Source organism: Anguilla rostrata, chromosome 6, assembly GCF_018555375.3.
Source record: "Anguilla rostrata isolate EN2019 chromosome 6, ASM1855537v3, whole genome shotgun sequence".
Taxonomy (NCBI): domain Eukaryota; kingdom Metazoa; phylum Chordata; class Actinopteri; order Anguilliformes; family Anguillidae; genus Anguilla; species Anguilla rostrata.
This window is the reverse complement of record NC_057938.1, coordinates 42,733,151-42,754,261: the sequence shown is the minus strand read 5'-3', so window position 1 is coordinate 42,754,261 and position 21,111 is coordinate 42,733,151. Positions and strand designations below refer to the sequence as shown.

The 21,111-nt window shown below is 48.8% G+C and overlaps 1 protein-coding gene across 7 annotated transcripts in view; it reads left to right on the top strand.

The window, feature by feature from the left end:
- Positions 1-21,111, top strand: part of arid1b (AT-rich interactive domain 1B) — a 113,146-nt gene that overhangs the window by 89,865 nt on the left and 2,170 nt on the right. For 4 of the 7 annotated variants that reach the window (XM_064339832.1, XM_064339831.1, XM_064339829.1 and 1 more), the window contains 12 exons: positions 5,683-5,810; positions 6,428-6,519; positions 8,934-9,074; positions 10,507-10,716; positions 11,856-12,084; positions 16,284-16,422; positions 17,491-17,645; positions 17,979-18,126; positions 18,440-18,559; positions 18,853-18,931; positions 19,510-20,299; positions 20,938-21,068. In XM_064339832.1, coding sequence (XP_064195902.1) covers positions 5,683-5,810; positions 6,428-6,519; positions 8,934-9,074; positions 10,507-10,716; positions 11,856-12,084; positions 16,284-16,422; positions 17,491-17,645; positions 17,979-18,126; positions 18,440-18,559; positions 18,853-18,931; positions 19,510-20,299; positions 20,938-21,068 — 2,362 coding nt within the window. The remainder of the gene's footprint in view (positions 1-5,682; positions 5,811-6,427; positions 6,520-8,933; positions 9,075-10,506; positions 10,717-11,855; positions 12,085-16,283; positions 16,423-17,490; positions 17,646-17,978; positions 18,127-18,439; positions 18,560-18,852; positions 18,932-19,509; positions 20,300-20,937; positions 21,069-21,111) is intronic. The other 3 variants (XM_064339836.1, XM_064339830.1, XM_064339833.1) reach the window with 2 other exon arrangements.

The window sequence follows — 21,111 nt, the reverse complement described above, 5'->3', positions numbered from 1 at the left end:
GGATTTTATTCCAATGGTAAATATGACCAACACCCACGATAACTAAGGCCCTGTGCAATGAGATACACAGGTGGGATACACAGCACACTGGTTTCAATTTAAGGAAAATGAAAATGAAAAGGATACGGTGATTATGGTGAGACTCCTACCGCCATCCATCACCGCCAACACTGGTGACAGGATGGAAGAGGCAACCACCGGGGACCAGCTGTCGCAAAGTCCAATATTCGTTACGTCTCACTCGTCAAATCGGGGATTAAAAGTCGAGCGTGGCGGCTGATTCGTTGCGCTGACGTCTGATGTTGGTGTTGTTTTTTTATGTAATGTCCCTTAAAAATCACACGGCAGAGAACGAAATCGATGGAAATATTTATAAACTGCGAGAGCACGAGGTGCCTGTGTCTATGGCAGCGTCCTCCACTGCACTCTTGTCTGATGGCATTCGCTAATAAGTTGTTTTTGGCACTTTGAGATTAATGGCTTGTGTCTGCTTGTATAGCGGAGCATGTAAACGCCGGAGAACGATTAAGAGATGGATTCGCTGTCAATAAGAGCTGGCGTGACATTGTGCGCGCTGCTCCGTTGAATGAGGAGAGCTGTCAATCTTCCGCTGGGTTCTCCCCGACTTCCCGCCGGAGCCAGACGACGAGGAAGAGCGGTCGCTTCAAGCCACCGCCGTTCTCCTCTGTCTTCATCCTCGTGGCGTTAAAAAAATACCGAACCTCTGTTCCCTCTTTGTGCGATCATTTTATATTTTATAAGTGGGTGACGTTCCACAGGGTGGAGACATAAAATGAAGTTTATTATACGTTGTTACACAGTAACTCGTTTGGATTTTATATACTCTACGTCGGGTCTCATCCAGTCTTCTATTTTGTATAGTGCAGTTCACTTTGCTGCACTGTTCTTCCCAGCAGGATGTTCTGGAAGACATTTTATAAGTAGGAAAGGACCACTGTGGGAAAAGCTGTCGATTTACTCCCTGACCTCTTTAAAAACGCTTTTCACCAAGCCAATGGAAAGTCGATGGGTGATGTCATAGTGACTTGGTCCATATTTTTTCTACAGTCTGTGCTCTGATCCCGTATCGACCGACCCTGTGAATCATTTTTAGGAACGATGCTTTTTGAATGCTGTTTGCACGCGGCCCGTTCAGAGAGCAGATTGAGGAGGAAGGTCCTTAATGCTCTTAAAAGTTCTCCAGGGCTCGGAAAAGGGTGGCGGCAAGGTCAAATTCACAAAATTAGCTAAACTTTGCCATTTTAGCCACAGACTTAAACACATTCGCATACAGCGAATGAGAATGTTTTGTTTTGTTGCGCTGTTTCTTGATACCTGTTATGTCTAATGTCTATTAACACCTTTTTGCTGCACAATTACATGACACTGTTGTGACAGCGATGACACGTTTGTTGTGATAGTTCAAGTAAACAGGTTTGGTCTTTGCTGATTGTTTGTCTTCATTTCTTGAAAATATCATCTGATTTTTTTTCCGTTAATACTCTGACAGGCAAGTTGATTTTTTTTTTCCTGTCAGTGGTGGTACTTCTGAGTTATTCTGAGTTTAAATTTTTTGTCCGCTTTTTTTAGTGTTTTTCTCTGCTAGCCACAGTCATTGGGTTTTTATGTATTCTGCAATTTTATCTGCCCTTTTAGTCTCCTCCACACAATATTGTTTCAGACCTTCAAGAATTTCAAGAAATGATCCCGTTAGATGTCATGATGTCCACTAGCTATGCTTACCAGGAAGGCGGATGTATTTTCTGAGGATTATGCTTTGTTTTGGAGTCATGAAATTGGTTCCTGTTGAAGATGATGTTGAGTTTATATTATTTTCAGCCATGTTGCTGTACAAATAACAAGCAAGTCCCATACATAATTATAACATGAACTTATTAGTCAATCTCATGTCAACTCATCAACTGCTGCCTTCATAAGAGGTCCACGGCCATCTTTTTTCATTTTAGGTTAAGCTAAAGATTTGAGGGTTTCGCTATACTGGGGTTCATCAGTGACTTGGCGTTATGAGCTATGCAATTACTAGCCTTCTGTACCCAATTCTTCCAAATTGCTCTCCTTAATTTGTTTGGGTACGGATATTTTAACATAAATTTTAAAAATGCATTTAACTTAAGCTGAATGCATGTAAAGAATGGGGTTAAGTGTTATGTTTGGTGAAAAGTTTCGATAAAGGAAGTGTGTAATTTTGAGGGGGAAGGATTCATTTTGGTGTGGTAATTTTATTATTTTACTGTGTAGCGCAGTACTGCGTAGGGCAGCCAAATGTCGACCAGTATATAAATCCCCCTGTGCGGCTGAGGGTTTGATTTCCGGCACTGTGGTCCCATCTCTGTCTGGCACCCTCTCTGTTTTCCCCCCGTCTGAGAAAATATGAGGAAAAATATGCAAGAACGGTGGACTGTCAGCTCTCCTGTAAAAAAAAATTAATAATTAAAAAACATTGGCGCACTGTCATAAAAACTGCATTAATGAGGTGATAAAATATCACCGTTCCTTTGCAGCCTAAAATATCCATTTGAAGGCAAAGGCTCCATTTGAAATATAATCGTGCTGGTTTAAATTGATATGATATCTTAATATGCCTTTGATAAAATGAAGGACCCTTTCGAATATAGGCTAATTGGACTCATGGAAGTGATACATTGCCACAATCATGTATTTGTTTTTTTTTCGTATTTGAATGATTTAGAAGCGAAGATAGAGAGTAAGCTATCTGGTATTTGTTCGTCAACATACCGCCATGGATAAGATTGATCATTCAGTGTTGACACGTAGCGGAACTTGAGCGAAAACGAGTTTTGCTAATCTGATCGTTTGACGTTTTTGAATCATCAGTTAAGACATGTGACCAGATGGTTCACTCAGTAGCCCACATCCCTCATGGATCCATACATATAGCAAACAACACGGTGTCAGCCCTCCCCGTACACTACCGCATTCAATAGTAATATCTCAGTGCGTAGCGTTAGCGTTTATGTGTGTAGCTGGTATTGCACTGTATTTGCAGCACACTGCTGGCGCTGCACGCTTAAGGCAGCCCTGGGCTTAATTAGCTCGGGGGATTTGGTCTGGTCGCGCTGGAGGACGCGGTTTTGCGTCGCGCTGGAGGACGTGGTTTTGCGTCGCGCCGGGGCGGTTTCTTAGCGCTGCCCGTGTCATTGAGCGCCGCCGCGAATGTCAGACGCTCGGAGGGCGCCGCCCGCCTCGGCCGCGCGGGAAGGACCGGTCGCCGCGGCGTTTCCCCGCCGACTCCTGGTGGCCGGGGGGCAGAGCGAGTGAGCGAGCGAGCGCGTTGGGCTCGCCCTCCCGGAGCCCCGCAGCGGGCCCTGCGGGCGGTGGGGCCGCGCATCTGGGTCCTAAAATCCCCCGCCTTGCTGATTAAAGATTTTGGGGCTCAGGAAAACAAAGCGAAGGGAAAAGCGCATCTCGCACATAATAATCCTCCGGCTCCCGCCTCCCTCCCTCATTACCATTTTTTTTTTTTTTTCCTTTTTTTGTATTCTTTTTGAAGTGCTGCCGTGTCTTTCAGCTCGCTCTTAGATGTTGCTCATGTGAGGTTGGTGAGCTTAATTAAAGCTGCCTGACAGAGGCTTCTGATCACCCCCCACTCCCCCCCCCCACCTCCCTCTCTCGTTCTAGAACCGCAAGCACGTTGCCATGGCGATACTCGCACAGCCTAGGTGTGGAGGTGAACAAACCTTTTTGCTTTTGTTTTTTTTTTGGTTTTTTTTTGTGGTTGGAGGATAATTTCATTTGTTTATGTTTCTCATTGGTCATTTTGCCCATGTAGCGGAAAAAGGCTAATCTGGCGAGGACCAATAGGGATGAGTTTGGGTCGGCGTGTTGGAACTCTCCCAGCTCGCTGTCACCCTCGGCTCGGTTTGTCCTCGTACATCGATTAATACGAGGCAGATTTTTAAATTTTGAGCCGGTTCTTTGGAACTCCTTCAAAAAATGGCATTGTTCTGTGTGTGCGCGTGTGTGTGGGTGCATGCGTTTATATGTTTCTGTGTGTGTTTTACTGGGTAGCCACTTCTGTTGTGCCGGTGAATTCATCGATTGACCTGAGAGAGTGTCACGGGGAGTGTGTGTGTACGCTGGCAGCAGTAGTATTGGTGGGGTGGGGGGGGGGGTGGGGGGTTTGTGACTGGCAGACGGGCGAGTTAACCTTGGCTACCGTTCTCTCTTAAGAACTGCGCCCGCCGAGCTACTTCAGGGCATGGCGGGGACTCGAAATTCTCCCGGAGAGAAATGGAAATGGAAGGAGCACTTAGCGAAAGCAAGCTAAAGAAATCGGAATGAAAGCAAAGTAAAAACAGGAGAGAGAGAGAGAATGAATGAGAGAGAGAGAGAGAGAGAGAGAGAGAGAGAAAAGCCTTTTGGGCAAATCCTCGCCAAATAATTCATTTTCAGCCCCCTCAGTAAGTACATTTGCTAAGTAAATAAGAAGCGCTTGAATGTCAAGAATCCGCGGCTGCCCCCAGCCTTGCTTAGCGGAGCCTTGGCAGGAAGGGTCTCTCTTAATAAATGAGGAGAATAAATGGCTTTTCTCCTCGTGAGCTGTTTGATGTTTTTTTTTTGTAGGATTTAATATGTTAAAAGCTGTTCTTTCATTCCGGGGGCTTTTATTTAGTTAGAATTGTTTTTGTTTTGGTTGAGTCAGACCCTTTTAGAGGCTGCGCCGCTTTTGAAAGCAGATTGATTCCCATATATAATTCATAACGTACCTTCCAATCCGTCAGGAACGCCCCCGCCCACCCCTTCCCCCCCCTCCCCAGCCCCACCCCTTTTGCCCGTTCCTGTGCCCCCCATCTCTGTGTCTCATCAGGGGGCGGGGCATAGAGCGGAGTGTCACCCTGACTGACATCCCTTCTGTGCTCTGCGCTTCTGTTATCATGGTACCATGGCGACCGGGGGGCAGCACGGCTGTCATAGACGGTTAGTCAGGACCACTGTGGAGATGCCGCCCCCCCCCCCCCTCAGCCAGTTCGGGGGTAGCGATACACTGTCTGATGTCCTGTAAACAACCCACCCATGTGAAAGGGGGATTTCCTTTAAAGTAGTCATTAGAAATAAATAGACACAGTTCTTCCAGACGGACACCTTCAGGATTCCAATTTTACTCTTTTCGGGAGGGGGTAGGGGGGCAACCCCTTTTGTCACCCATTATGTTACTCAACACTGAGAGACATCTGTTTTATTGTATTTAGCGGAGCTGTTTTGGCACGCCTGTGAATAACAGCACTAAACCGAGCTCTCGCCATGCCAAATCTTTCTAATCAACAAGCCCGCCGGCCTGCATGGCCCAATAACACTGCTTCAATAACATTATTCTCCCTTTAGCGGTGTGTTGTTTTGACTCCTCTCAGGTTTTATTGCTCTCCATTTTTCTGGCGCTCAGGACGCACTTGCTAAGCGACGGCCAGGTGGACAGAGAGAGGGATGAGGGAACCAAAGCAGAGCGGTTCTGATTGGTGTAAATCTCGGTGTTGGTTGCGTTTATAGTTTTGAAGGGAATGGGAAGTGATCTTAACAGTGAATGTCCCAGGAGGTTCCCAGCTAGTGCTTCCGAATGGTGATATGGCTATCACGGGGGGGGTCAGTGTTTCCGCCGTCCTGGAACCCTTGTTAAAGAGACATTGTCGCTCTCTCGGCAAACAGGCAGAGCGGCTACCCCAACGTGAACCAGATGAGCGGGATGGGGTCCAGCGCCCCCTACAGTCAGCCCACGGGGAACAGCTCTGGGAGGATGACGCCCCAAGGCCCGCCCTACAACGCCCCGCCCTCAGGTAAGCAGCGAAGGAGATTGGCCATAGGAGCTGATTGCAATTACAGATGCTAGATCTACCCAATCACATTTGCCCTTTTCAGTCAGAAACCAGATACAACCTGTACAACCAAATCTCAAGTGTATTCATCAATGCGACTGTCGGCTAATGTTAGCGAATGTTCACAGTTGTTTTCAAAGATTTTCGTACATTCTCGCACTGTGAGAGCAGGTGGCTAAGTTGACAATCATTTGGCTGCTGTAATTCATTTTAATAAATGTAATATTTGTTCCTAACTTTCGAAAACAATCAGCCGTTTTTCCTGCGGTGAAAATTTCTCTCCTCCTCTTGCCGTGTCTGTCTTAATTAAATCAACGTCATTAGCGAACAGTCGATTTGAAATGGTTCAGCAGCAACTATTAGATGGGAGCAGAGTTCCTTGCAGATGGTCCCCTTGTTGAAGGCATGTCAGTTACTTCCGGTATAAAAATAAATAAATAAAATATCTCAAAGTCGATATGAAAGGTCTGAAGTCGGGGCATCCTGGAGAATGCCAGGGGTCTGTATGCATTGTTCAGCAGCTGCAGATAGGTGTGACCTCATAGCAGCTGTCATAGCTGCTGGCTCCTCCTTCACAGGGCCCATGGGGATGGCTGCTGACCCAAAGCAGAAGCCAGACAACAGCAAGGAGGAGGGGAGCGTTCCGACCCCAGAGCCTCCGAAGGCCAAGGTACGAGCACCTCCTCCTGGAACAGAATCTCTCTCTCTCCTTTTTCTCCTCTCCCTCTCCCTCTCTCTCTCCACCTTTCTCTCTATCTCTCTCCCCCCTCCTTTGCTCTATTTTCGTCTCCCACTCCCCTCTCTCTTCACCTATCTTTCTACCCCCCCCTCTCTGCACCTCTCTCCCCCTCCTCTCTTCTCCTCTCCCTCTCTCACCGTACCCCTCTCTACACCTATGTCTACCCTCTCTCTACCCCTCTCTCTCTCCCCTTCCTCGCTCTCTTCTCCTCTCCCCCTCTTGCTCTACCCCTCTCTACACCTATCTCTCTTCTCTATCCTCTCTCTATCCCTCATCTCTCCCCCCTTCCTCGCTCTCTTGCTCTACCCCTCTCTGCACCTATCTCTCTTCTCCCCTCTCTCTGTCCCTCTCTACACCCCACTTTCTCTCTCTCTCTCTGTCTCTATCTCTCCCCCTTCCTTGCTCTCCTCTCCCTCTCCCTCTCTTGCCCTACCCCTCTCTACACCTATCTCTCTACCACCCCACTCTCTCCCCTCCCTCCCTCCCTCCCTCCGTCCTGTGCTAATGGGCTCCTCTCCTGTCCTAAAAGCATGTGGTTTTCTTTAATGGCTCTAACACTTTGCTGAATGCTTGGGAAAGCAAGACTCACTCACTGCAGCATCAGGGGTTTTCAGGGGGGAAAGAAAATCGGTAAAGTCTGCTCCGGTGACCGTCTGTCAGAGAGAGAGTCGGGAAGACAGGAGCATCAGTGGGAGGGGCACGGGGTGGGTGGGGGGGGTGGGGGCCGGGGGGGTGTTCTCCCAACCATTTGCTGACAGCGGGTCGGACGGGGCAGTCTGAGATCAAAAACCGTCCGCTGGCTTCCTGACAGGAATTTCGGTCGGGCGGCAGGGTGAGGGGGAGGGGGGCCTGGTTTTCAGATAAACGTCCGGACGGTCTAAGATGAAAAGAATCACGAAGCTCTCCGGAATTTTCCGTGGCTCTCCAAGCCCGTCAGTTTGCCTCCTCTCTGAATGTAGACGTGTAGTCGTAGTCCATTTTCACACGTCTTCATTTCGATATGGTCACATTCTCAAGATCCGCTTATTAATATTTCTGGGACAGGTATTTGTTTACATTTTTTTGTGTAGCAATTTATTACTTTGCTAATTGAAGATGGCTTGTTCACTGCGAGTTAGATTTTGTCATACCTTTACTTTTGAACTGTTAATGCCATCTGGATTTTGGTTTGACATAAATATGTTCAGAAATACGTTCCTATTGTCCTCCTGATGTGTAGTTTTCATGCTTTTGCTTTTTTTATTTAATTTTAGTTTTTTTTTTTTTTGCATGTTGCTCTTCCTTATATCTCATGGTTCTTTTACTCTTAAGCCTCCTAAATGTAAAGTTACTTGCTCTTACCGCATTGGAGTTTCTGTAATTAATAAACCTCTGCATACAACTGGCTTGTGTCCTGGATACAAACAACACATTTGTCTTGTTTGATTTGAAACATTTTTATTTTTATTTCATTTACTTTAATCATTTTGTTCTCATTCATTTACTCATCCTGTTTGGCCCTCAGTCTTGTGCTTCGTGTTGTCATGGCAACATTGCTAGCGGTAGCGAGGCCCTCGTGTTTGCGGCTTTGGCTTGAGTTTCAAAAGCAGGCCCTGCGGCTTCTCGTAGGCCCCCTCTCCGGTCTGTAGTTACCCGCCATGGGCCCTACCACAGACTCTGCATGCCGGCTTTCTCCCCTCTCAAGCGCAGAGATTGGTCCGCTTTCCCGCCTCTGTTGCTCAGATTTCCGTTTATTTACCTGGTATTCTTTTTTTGAATCATGAAATCCCATTCCTTACCAGACCTGGGTCAAATACGTATTTGTTTTTGATTCAACTACTTATCTGTGCTCTATTGATCTTGCCTGGTGGAACTGAGCCTGCCGATATGACCAGTAGGCGGAGTTTGCACTTTTTGAGAGCATTCCATTGGTTCCGATACACCAGACAAGATGAGTAAAACATAGAAGTGTATTGGAATCCAAAACAAATACGTATTTGACCCAGGCCTGTTGCTGACCATATCAGTTCATGTGTTGAGTTATACATTGAGACCTGGCTGAGAGACCACAGAAGAGCCGAATGGGCGTGTCTGCCGACGCCCTGCTAGAGAGAGGGACGCGGAGCGGCCCGTGACAGAACTGCACGCGTGCGGAACCCCCCGAGCCGCGGCTCCCAGAATTCCCTGCAAGGGGGGGGTCTCTCTCACGTGCTGTCCGGCCGCTGCGGGGGGAAAGTCTACGAAAAAACTGAGGAAAAAGTGACCGAGGACACTCTCTCTCTCTCTCTCTCTCTTTCTCTTTTGACTGCCAGCCAACACTCACCATGTGCCCCCGGTGTGTCTTGTCCCCTTATTCTCTGCCACAGGATAGCTTCAGCTCTCAGTGTGTTTCCCAGCCCCCCACCCCCTGCCCCCTCTCCCCCAGTCCTGCTAGTCTCTCCTCGTATCATGGGGATGAAAGCGATAGCATTAGCAGCCCCGCCTGGCCAAAGACTCCGTCCAGCCCTGTAAGTGGCAAGAGTTTCATTTTTTTTCTCTCTTTCCTGTGTTTTTAGTTTTTTGGGTTTTTTTTTTGGTTTCTTTCTTTCTTTCTTTCTTTCTTTTGGCAGCATGCTCATGATGTGATGTCGTTTGTTGTAGTATGAGTGTTATTAAAAATGTAAAATGTGTGTGGTGTGCAGACAGTGTGTGAGAGACTTTCTCATTAAAGACTGTGCTGAGCGGAGGTGACTGACCTGGGCCTGTGGCTCCGCCCCCTGCCCCGCCCCGTTCATCCAGTATCTCTTCAGCATAACGGTGTAATATTTTGAAAACGTTCCCCCGACTTCACCATTACTTTGAGAACGTTTGAGAAGAGCTCTCCTTTGCTCTCTGATCCGTGGTTGCGGCCAGCCTCCTCTGAGCATGCTCAGTGTGTTAATGAGAAAGTTCTTAGTGGTCGCTGGTACCCGTTGTTGTGCTGTGTCGTGAGTCGTCTCCACGGGTAACCATGGTTCTTGTGCTGTACCAAAGACTGGCTGAAATCAGTCTTTCGCTGGCGTGAAACTGTCCAGTACTTGTCATGTAACAGCGGTCCAGTAGGTTGTCATGAACGGACATGCACACGAGGCATGTTTGAAAATAACTTTATAATACTGTGGCAGTTTTTGCTGCTATTGCATTTTGGTGCTTGGCAAAGCTTTTGACTGCACTTGGGTTTAGGCCCCCCTGGATTTGCACAAATCTTTGCCATTATGTCAGCTCTGTTTATATGATCATGCCCCAACTGGATAGAGTGTAATCTGAAATGTGGACCTGGACCAAATTTATGTTCCATTTGGCCTTGGTCATGTATTGCTGTTGGCTATATAAACTGATCAAGTCAGAATTTCTGCTGTATTTGGGAACCTATAGATTCTGGAATGGAAATTTGCTGCAATTAATTTTTATCTTCGGCCTTGACCTAGAGTTTCAGCTTATGAAACTTGAAGTAACAGGGTGGCCATTAAAACCTAGTGGGGTGTGTGTGTGTGCGTTCACATGTATGTGTCTGGGATAGATAAATTGTAAATGTTGTATTGCCTCTGTTCATCTGTGTCTCAGTTGACCTACATTGTTAAGTGAAAGTTTGTCAAGACCGGGATCCGTGCGTGCTTGCACACGCAATGAAGGCCTTGAGGAAGAGTGTCTCATCCATCGCGAGATGCGACTGAACTTTTCGTCCACTGGAACTCCGAGCGCAACTTTGAACGTGCATTGAACCGCAGCTTGCTTACTCTACGTACACGAGGCCTGGTCGCCCAAAATGCAACACTGTTTGTGATGGAAACGTCATTATAAAGCCATGGTGTAAACAGGAAAGCAACGGTGTGATCTTACAGGGTGCTCTGGTTCACTCTCCTTCTTTTTTTTCCTCCCCTCACTCGTGATCCCGCCCTCCCCTTACACCCCGCCCCCCAGAAGCACAGCTCCTCCACCATGACCAATGAGAAGATCACGAGGCTGTACGACATGGGCGGGGAGCCCGAGAGGAGGATCTGGGTGGACCGCTACCTGTCTTTCATGGAGGAGCGCGGCACGCCCGTCCCCAACCTGCCGGCCGTGGGGAAGAAGCCTCTGGACCTCTGCAGGCTCTACATGTGCGTCAAGGAGATCGGTGGCCTGGCCATGGTGAGTACTGCCCAGGACACAGGCCTCTTACCTGTGTGATTCAGATGATGCTCTCTATGGTTATAGGGTCTTTCCAGTGTGACGGAGATGATGCTCTCTATGGTTATAGGGTCTTAACTATGTGACAGGGTTGATGCTTTCTATGGATATAGGGTCTGAATTGTTTGACGGGGGTGATACTCTCTTTGGTTATCGGGTCTTACTTGTTTGATGCAGATGATGCTCTGTATGGTTATACGGTCTTAACTGTGTGATGGGGTGATGGTCTCTGGTTATAGGATCTTAACTGCGTGACGGAGATGATATTCTGTATCGTTATAGGGTCTTACCCGTGTGATGGAGATGATGCTCTCTATGGTTATAGGGTCTTAAATGTGTGACGGGGATGATGGTCTCTATTGTTATAGGATCTTAACTGTGTGATGGAGATGATGCTGTCTATGATTATAGGGTCTTGCCTGTGTGATGGAGATGATGCTCTCTATGGTTATAGGGTCTTAAATGTGTGACTGGGATGATGGTCTCTATTGTTATAGGATCTTAACTGTGTGATGGAGATGATGCTGTCTATGATTATAGGGTCTTGCCTGTGTGATGGGTATATGCCTCTATGGTTATAGGTCTTGAATGTGTGACTGGAGAGGTCTCTATTGTTATGGATCTGTAACAGTGATGGAGATGATGCTGTCTATGATTATAGGGTCTTAACTGTGTGATGGGGTGATGGTCTGTTTGGCTATAGGGTCTTAACTGTGTGACAGAGGTGATGTTCTCTTTGGTTATAGGGTCTTAACTGTGTGATGGGGTGATGGTCTGTATGGCTATAGGGTCTTAACTGTGTGACAGAGGTGATGCTCTCTGCGGTTATAGGGTCTTAACTGTGTGATGGGGGTGATGCTCTCTACGGTTATAGGGTCTTAACTGTGTGATGGGGGTGATGCTTTCTGTGGCTGTATGTTCTTGATTGTGTTTAGGGGCGTGACAATGACCTGTATTTTCGTACCGTTTTACCTTTGTGACAGGGGTTATATTGTCCTATATGTCCTTACAGTGCTTTTCCTTTGGTAGCAGCAGTGACGCTCGCCCGAAAGCAGCTCTCGGCTCTCGCGCACGTCTCCTCACCCTCTCGACTTTCTCAGGTGAACAAGAACAAGAAGTGGAGGGAGCTGTCCACTCACCTGAACGTGGGCACGTCCAGCAGCTCGGCCAGCTCGCTCAAGAAGCAGTACATCCAGTACCTGTTCGCCTTCGAGTGCAAGGTGGAGCGCGGCGAGGAGCCCCCGCCCGAGGTCTTCGCCACAGCAGACAGCAAGAAGCAGCAGCAGCAGCAGCAGCAGCAGCAGGCCAAGGTCCAGCCGCCATCTCCTGGTGAGGACCGGTACTGCATCCCTGGCGTTGGAGCATCTCCTGCTGCTAGGACAGAGAAAATAGGTCACAGACGAGTTGCATGTTTCTGAAGGGAAAAGCAGGAGTGTACAACACTTGTAAGGTTTGGAAGGTGTAAGGATATGGAACAATTTAAGATGTATAGTGGGTAATGTGTGCATATCTAGAGAATGCTGACTTATTGTTTCCAGCAGCAGTTTTAGTCCATTAATGGCAGATATTTGCAATGTGTTACATTGAGACATGGAGCACAGCACAGGCTGTCATCTCAGCATTTGAATATAACCTACATCCGCATGTATCTTCAGTGCACTTCTTTACTTCGTATGAAGCTGCCTGCTGTGATTGGCACACGTTTTTTCAAATCAGGGTCTTGAAAAAGGTGTTTTATAGGAGGAGTAACATTCGGAGGTGTTTGATTTTGGATATAATCCCGATAATCAGCAGTGGCCCACTAAGTCTTTTGTTAAGTTTGAAATAACAGCCAAATGGAATTTGCCAATGCGTATACAGTCGGTAAAATTGTACGGTGGTAACAGTGGGTATATTTTTTCAGTTCATTCAGTTTATTTGGGGGGGGGGGTGGCTGAATTAATTGAAATGACCAATTTTGCTCACTCGTTCACACCTGTGATTTATAAGGGTTTCCTGTTAAATCTGAGATCTGTTTGTTTGCTTTCTGCGACACAAGCTCTTCTCCATTTCTGTATGGTGTTCCGTTGAAAACGTTAAACCCCAGGAAGTAACTTAAGTGTGGCTCTGCCACTTTACCAGTTTGGCTCCTCCTCCTTCAGTCAGACCAGGTGTCCCTCCGATTGGCCGGTAGCCCCAGGCGAGCACGTTTAAGCTTTCGACACACGGTAGAGAAAGGCGAAACCGTTGCGAAATGGTTGCAGACGCGTTGCGTGGCTAAAGAAGCCTGGGCCCAGCTCGGGTGAGCGCTGGAACATGACGCTTCCACTGCGGAGCGGGGCAAGCCCGGACCGACAGGGCCTCCCCACCCCCCCCAGGACCGATAAGCCCGTCCGTATCCCACAATGCAGTACACATCTGCTCGCAGGTGGCTGCCCAGTGTGAGGCTATAAACAGCTGACTGATGATGACATCAGAGAGAGAGAGAGAGAGAGATGTCAGGCAGCCAGGCAGGGAATTCCCCCCGAGGAAGATTGATGGGGGAGGAGTCCGGAATATATAAACAGAAATGACCTCTGTCTGACCTCCATTCACTGCAGCAGATCGGTGAGGCAGCAGTTTTTTTTTTCCTCCCCCTCCCCCAGTCTCTCTCTTTCTCTCTCTCCCTCCCTCTCTCTCTCTCCCCTCCCCCTCTGTCTCTCCGCTCCCTCTCCCCCCCCCCCCCCCCCCCCCCCCCCCTTGATGTAGAACAGAGGGCACTCGAGTTCACTGTGTGTGCGTGAGTGTGGTGGCGTCTGAGGTATGCAGACGCACTTAACCTCCCCTGACCCCTGCATTGTTTACCTCTGCCGCTGGAACACGACGTGGCCGCCGGCTCCGCGTCAGGGGAATCCCACCAGCACACGTCCCACTCCCATGCTCTCTCGTTCTCTCTTTCATTCCCCTCTCTCTTTCTCTCTCTCTCTCTTTCTTTCTTGCTCTTCCCCCCCTCCCTCTCCCGCTCCCTCTCTGTCTGTTGGAGTCGCTCTCCTCCCTCTCGCTGCTGTAAAATGGAGGCAGGGAATTCTCAATTCGCAATTCGTATTATTTTTTTTTTTTCCCTGGTATTACCTCAGAGAAAGGAAGAGGCTGCTAATGATGTTCCGTACTGATAATTAGAATTATTAACCTCGCCCACCCCCACTTCTTAATACAGCTGTGGTCATTTGCTCAAAATAGTTCTTGCAAATTACGCTTTTTGCTAGGGTCTGTTTTTCTTGCATCCTAGTCCTTTCTTGGGCTTGTTTTAGGGGCGGTGGTTTGGTATCTGCTCCCAGAGAGGGAGGCTTTTATTTGATTTGTGTGTTTGTTCCTCTCGAAAATTTCAAAAAGGATTGTTTCAGTGCTCTGTGGCATCGAGTGTGTATTCCTGTCTGTATTCATCAGTGGGTCCTAACGCCTCTTGTCTGTACAAGTTTGGGGATGATCTGAAGACACGGGCAAACACCGCGCGGATCCACTTAGCTTTGTTGCGTTTGATGCGCGTATATGCAATCGCCGCATCTTTTAGCGGAAAATAAACCTAGGGTGTGTTCGGTGGGATTAGCGTCGCTATAGAAGCCAGCCGTTCTGTTTGCGTTCGCGGAGTGGGGAAGCGCGTGAAAGCTGCTCTGTGCGCTACGCAGGCTGCATCTGAACCCTTTTCATGTGCTGCTGCAGGTTAAAATAGCTTCTCTTGCTCTTGCATTGGATCAGAAAGCAGTCGGCACCTGGGAAAAGCTCCTTCAAGAACAATCTCCTATTATAAAACAAACAGAATTAGCTAATAGCTATTCTAAATAGAAACGTCAAATAGAATTGTCATCTAATGTGGGTTAAATAATGATAGGAGTACATTTCAAGTAAGATCCGATGTTCTACAGGTATGGGTGTCATAAGAACTACAGCTATTTTAAGCCACATTTAAAGATATTATAATATCTTAAAGATATTTGACAAGTATTTTAAAAATAGCACAAAGGTAGTACTTTTATAAGTTAGTCCCCGAAAGTCTTATTGTTCATAGACACATTTTGGCACAAAAGGCATCCAGTTGGGTCGGCATCAAAAATTCACGCTGGTGTTTGGTATTCTCCCCTAATGGTTTCAGTGTGCACTCAAATGCATTAATGATTCAGGCACACCGACCCAAGGCTCCGCATGCATTTAAGAAACTGCTCTCACCGCTGCTAGTGCAAGAAGGGTCTACTAGGCACACGTGTCTCTTCCAGAAGTTGAGTTCAGTTCCCTGCAGAGCTATGCAGCAGTGCGTCTTAACTTTCGTCAGGAATGTATTGCATTACATGGCATTCGTTTAGCAGACGTTGTTATGCAGAAGTGGACCTGGCTAACCTCGCTAACAGCATTTGCAGACCAGCGAGTGTACATGAAACATGAAACAAGAAGTTTATGGCCATCCATGCAGTTGGACCTGTCATTGACTTAGTGCAGATTTGTAATCTAAGGTACAAGGAATCTGTGACCACAACCCCCCACTCCCCCCTTACAGGAAATGGAGTCTATTTCTTACTGTACACAATATTATTGAAACTATGCAACTGGGGTGCTAATGCGAAGTTCCATTGCAGCGCTGCCGAATCCTCCAGTGGGAGAAGCGCTTAGCACGTTAGCACGTGCGTGTTCTGACCCAACTGCAGCCAACCGCCGCTCCTACCTTTCACTTCGAGACGGGGGCCCCAATGAAGCATAGCCACCGAGCCCGTCTCCCCCCCCCCCAGGGTGTGGCCCCGCAGGACGCCCAGCCGGGTCACGGGGCCTCGTCCCCGTAGGGCTTTTCCCTCAGCTGGACGAGCCCACCCGTTAGCCCCCCGAGGCCCACTTGACTTCCGAGCGCTATCGAGCTCCAATATAAAAATGGGATTTTTCAGCATAGCCGTAGCTCAGTCTGATAGTGGCTATTTCTCTGTAATAAAGTGATAATTTTTTTTCACTCCAAAGAGGGCATTGTGGGTCTGGCTCCACAGCCAATACTGGGGCCCTGGCTTGTGTGTTTGTGTGTGTGTGTGTGTGTGTGTGTGTGGGTTTCACAGTGAAGGTGCCTGAGCTCTGAGCCTGAGAGACCTTGGGTGGCAGTGTAGCATAATGGGTAAGGAATTGGTCTTGTAACCTAAAGGTCACAGGTTTGATTCCCGGGTAGGACACTGCCGTTGTACTGCCTTGAGCCATGTACTTAACCTTCAGTATACATCCAAGTGTATAAATGGATGCAATGTAAATGTTATGTCAAGAAAGTTGTGTAAGTTTCTCTGGATAAGAGCGCCTGCTAAATGGCTGTACTGTAATGTAAGTGTAACCTACAGTCTTCTTCGACTCTGCGAGCAGCACTCCTTGCTCACATGCGATACTTAACGGAACACGCCTTTTCTCCCTTTGGATGATAGCTAGCGCTTTCGTCGCTGCAGAAGCTCTACCTTTTGCACCAGCCTTCCCTTCCAGGAAGGAGAGAGACGCCTCGTTTATCTCGTTTTTCACTCCTCTTCCCCGCTCCCCCTCTCTCTCTTTCTCTCCAGCTAATTCGGGGTCCCTCCAGGGCCCCCAGACCCCCCAGTCCGAGGGCAGCAGCTCGATGACGGAGATGCCCGGCGACCTGAAGCCCCCCACCCCGGCCTCCACCCCCCTCAGCCAGGGGACCCCAATGCAAGGCAGCCGGTAAGGGGGGGCGGGGGAATGGGGCATCTGTGCTCTTCTTCTGTGGTGGTTGTGTGAGGCTCCACACATTATGAAAAATACCCCAGGCAGCATTTAAACTAGCTCCTTCGATAAAAGGGAGAGAATAAAAGAGAGAATAAAAGCATTTTGCTGGAGTCGTACACAGTCCTTTGAGTGCAAGGTGCCATTTATTTGTTTGGAGTGACTCCAATTGCGCACCACCTGGAAGGGGAGAATCAGTAGGTGTACCGTGGCGTTAATTAACTCTTACAGACATTAATGGGGTTACTGATGTGTTTAGGCTACGTCCATTAGCATCCGAGTGGAGCTGTTGACTATTTGAATTGAATGGGAACAGTAACGCGGTATACCTTGTTCATTTGTATGCATGAACAAACATGCATTTGTAACAATTATCCTCCTGCTAATAGGCAGTCACAATTACTTAGCGCATAAGTACTGTAGGAGCGTGGCATGTAACATGTTCAGTTTAAAGCTGAGAGTGCAAATAAAGTTTGCAGATCGTTGTGTTAATGCATTTTCAACCCACACACAGTTTACAGTGCTTCGAGAACATACTGTAAGTGTCCCTATTGCTAACTTCTTGTTTTTTTAGCACATTGTGAATCAGAAGGATATTATTATAAGTCATATAAATGAAAGGTGATGTGATATAGCAAATAACACATCAGTTGATGAATAGGTATTTACATACCTTAGGTACTGTAATATTTATGCAACTTCAGATTACAGAACATTTTCTATAATTCCGATTGCAGAAAATGGTCTCGGATGCAGATTAGAGAAAATGGTCTCTGATTCGGATTCAGCAGATGGTCTCTGATTCAGATTACAGAAGATGGTCTCTGATTCAGATTGCAGAAAATGTGTTTTATTCAGATTACAAGATAGTCTCTGATTCAGATTCAGGCGATGGTCTCTGATTCAGATTCAGGCGATGGTCTCTGATTCAGAGCACAGAAAATGGTCTCTGATTCAGATTACAGGACGTGGTCTCTGATTCAGACTCCTGAAGCCCTCTTCCCTCCCTGTTTGCGTGTGTTGTAGGAGCAGCTCTATCAGTGTACAGGACCCCTTCTCAGAGGTCAGTGACCCTGCCTTCCAGAAGCGCAGCTCCCTCACCCCCGGCGCCCCCTACCAGCAGGGAGGGAACACGCCAGAAGCCCTGATGAGGATGCAGTACGAGGCCAGCGCCAGGAAGGGTAAGTGTGCTCGCGGGTTTACATGGGTGTTGTGTGTGGGTGCGTTTACATGGGGGTATGTGTGCGTGTGTATGTGGGGTCGACTACCCCCATACACTAAGCCTAGCAGTGTCTATGATTTACAGCCCCCTCCATTCTCTTCTCTCTACAAAGTAATGGCTCACTTCCTTTAAAAGACAGGACGCCATAGCCCAGCCTGTCAGTGATGATAATCTGCATGACAATGCTGCCCCCTAGTGGAGAAACCCTGCATGACCACCCTAACAGTAGGCTTCTTCAGTATGTGCTCACACACAGATCAGTAAATGGCCGTCCTCCTCTCGTGTCCGTTAGCAGGTGGAGGCGAGCCCTTCATGCCGGGGCACATGCCCAGCGGAGGAATGCAGGACGTGTACGGCAGGGGCCCCCCCTCGGGCCCCATGTCCGTCCTGGCGATGGGACAGCGCCCGCAGTACCCCTACGGCCCTGGGTACGACAGGAGGTAGGTGGCGCTGACGTCCATTAAAACTTTAAAAATTTTAACTCTGTGTCTGATGCACTGCCACCAATTTTGATTGGCCCCAATTCTGGCACGATTAGAACGATGAACAGGAGTATATATATGTAATTTCAAAGGCAGTTTCACAATAAATTAAAAAGTAATTGTTTATTTTGTACTGGTTCCAAATATTTCATTCAAGAGCACGTTTAGTCCTTAAGAAGGATGAAGGTATTTTCCATTGCTGGCATTGCCTCAGCTAGAGCCAGAAAGCTGTGTACTGATTGTGGGTTGTGGTGTGTGTTGTGTCCTCCAGACCAGACCATGTGATGGGGCCAGAGGGAGGCATGGCTCCCCCCGGCGGTCAGAACAACATGGTACCGGCCAGCAGCGACCCAAGCATGTACTCCCCTAACAGATACCCCTCCCAGCAGAGGTAAGAATCCCTTACTCACTCACGCACTCGATCCCTCACTCAAACACGCTTTGGGAATCGAGGTTGTTCTGAATGTTTGCAATTTTGAAGGTCTCATTTTGATTGTATTCCCAGATTTTTAACCATGGTTTGAGGCTGTTTAATGCTGTATATTCTTACTACAGCAATGAGGAGGAGCTCGATAATGCTTAGTTGACTGTACTTCTTCAGGTTTCATAGGCAGTCAGTTGATGGGTCATTCTGTCAGGCTGTACTGAATGTGTCAGTACTTAAGACTGCCGCTCCTTTTCCAGACACGAGGGCTACGGACAGCAGTACCCGCACAGCATGCCGTATGGGGCCCACCAGCCCGGAATGTTCCCGCAGCAACAGGTGAGAGAGCAGGCGCTCATCAGTCATACTTTTGGAATTATTATTATTACAAACAAAGCTACCTACAGACCACCTGTAGCCTTCAGTTCAACTTGGTTCAGCTCAGCTCAGTTCAACAGAGCTTAGCTCAACTCAGTTAAAAACTCAGTCAGTTCACACCAGTTCAGTTCAGCTTGGTTCCGTTCAACTCAGTTCAACTCAGTTCAGCTCAGTTCATCTTTGCTCAGTTTAGCTCAGCTCTGCTCAATTTAGCTCAGCTCAGTTTAGCTCTGCTCAGCTCAGCTCTGCTCAATTTAGCTCTGCTCAGCTCAGCTCAGCTCAGTTTAGCTCAGCTCAGCTCTGTTCAGCTCAGCTCTGCTCAGTTTAGCTCAGCTCAGCTCAGCTCAGCTCAGTTCAGCTTAGCTCAGCTCAGCTCTGCTCAGTTTAGCTTAGCTCAGCTCTGCTCAGCTCTGCTCAGTTTAGCTCAGCTCTGTTCAGCTCTGCTCAGTTTAGCTCAGCTCAGCTCAGCTCAGCTCTGTTCAGTTTAGCTCAGCTCAGCTCAGCTCTGCTTAGCTCAGCCCTGCCCTCTGTCCCCGCAGGGCTACAAGCGGCCCATGGACGGGATGTACGGCCCCCCGGCCAAGCGGCACGAGGGCGAGGTCTACAACATGCAGTACGCCGGGCAGCAGCCGGACATGTACGGCCAGTACGGCGGCGGCTACCTGGGCCACGAGCGGCGGCCCATGCAGGGCGCCTTCCCCTACGGCTACGGGCGCGAGCGCATGCCGGGGGCGGGCCAGACCCCCCCGCAGCACGGCATGCCCCCGCTGCAGCCGCCCCCGCCCTCCTCCGGCTCCGGCGAGGGGCCCCAGCCCAACATGTGGCCCGGCAGGACAGACATGCCCTACCCTTACCCCAACAGGCAGGGCCAGGGGCCCCCCTACCCCGCCATGGGCCGGGGAGACGAGATGGAGGGCCGCCCCCCCGCCCAGGACGGCCCCTGGCCCCGCCACCCGGGCCAGCGCCAGTCCCCCTTCCTGCCCTCCTCCTCCTCCTCTTCCTCCTCCAGCCCCATGCCCGCCATGACCACCCGGCCACCGCCCTCCTCCTACCAGACGCCCCCCGCCATTCCAAACCACACCTCCCGCGCCTCCAGCCCCGCCTCCTTCCAGAGGTCCATGGAGGCCCACATGTCCCCCAACAAGGCCCACTTCATGGCCTCCATGAAGATGGGCAAGGGCGGGATGCCCATGCCGGGCCCCCAGGTGGGGGGCCCCCTCGGCCCGGCCCCGCAGGCTGGCCAGCGCGAGGTCTGCTTCCCCCCTGGCTGCGTGGAGGCCACCCAGCCCCTGCTCAAGTCCCGCCGCAAGCTCACCTCCAAGGACACCGGTAGGCTCTGCTTTTCTCCCGGCTCATCCCTGCTGAAACACGCACTGCTGTTCCTCCTCTGTGGACTTTGAATTGTGTGAGGAATTGTGCTGGAAATCTGAATTGTTCTGAGTGGGGTGCGCTACTGTGTTTGGGGAAAACTGAGGCCCCGATGGGAACGGGTGTGATGTCAGTCTGCTATGCTTCTTCTTCAGCATTCAGACTTCTGCGGCATATGGAATTCTTCTGCCTGACTGGCTGATGGCTAGTTCCTATGTGATTTACCTTTTAAGGTGTGAGATCACAAATATGTGATTAGAATGTTCTGAACATTCTGATTTTGATGTAACAGTCGCTGCTGGTAATTGACGGAGTTCTAGAACACTGACTTAAAATTTAGAAAAGAATGTTCCAAAAAAGCTAGTCTTGAAACCTGCACAGCTGTGGCAGAGATATATGTACAAGCCCTCACAATGTCATCAGTACCTCAGAACACTTGACTTCTTAACTCACCTTAACCAAAAAACATAAATGCTGATCATTTATGAACGTATTTACTGAATTCTACGCACCTCTTTTTCAACCCAAAAGACTGGAAATGAGTGCGGTCTGTTCCTGTCCAAAATGAACTCTGAATAACCCCTGACCCCTCTCTGCAGGAACCCCAGAGGCCTGGCGTGTGATGATGTCACTCAAGTCCGGCCTGCTTGCGGAGAGCACCTGGGCGCTGGACACCATCAACATCCTGCTGTTTGACGACAACACCGTGAGCTCCTTCACCCTCTCCCAGGTGGGGGCGCTATCTCATAAACAAGTGTATTCATCCCACTGCT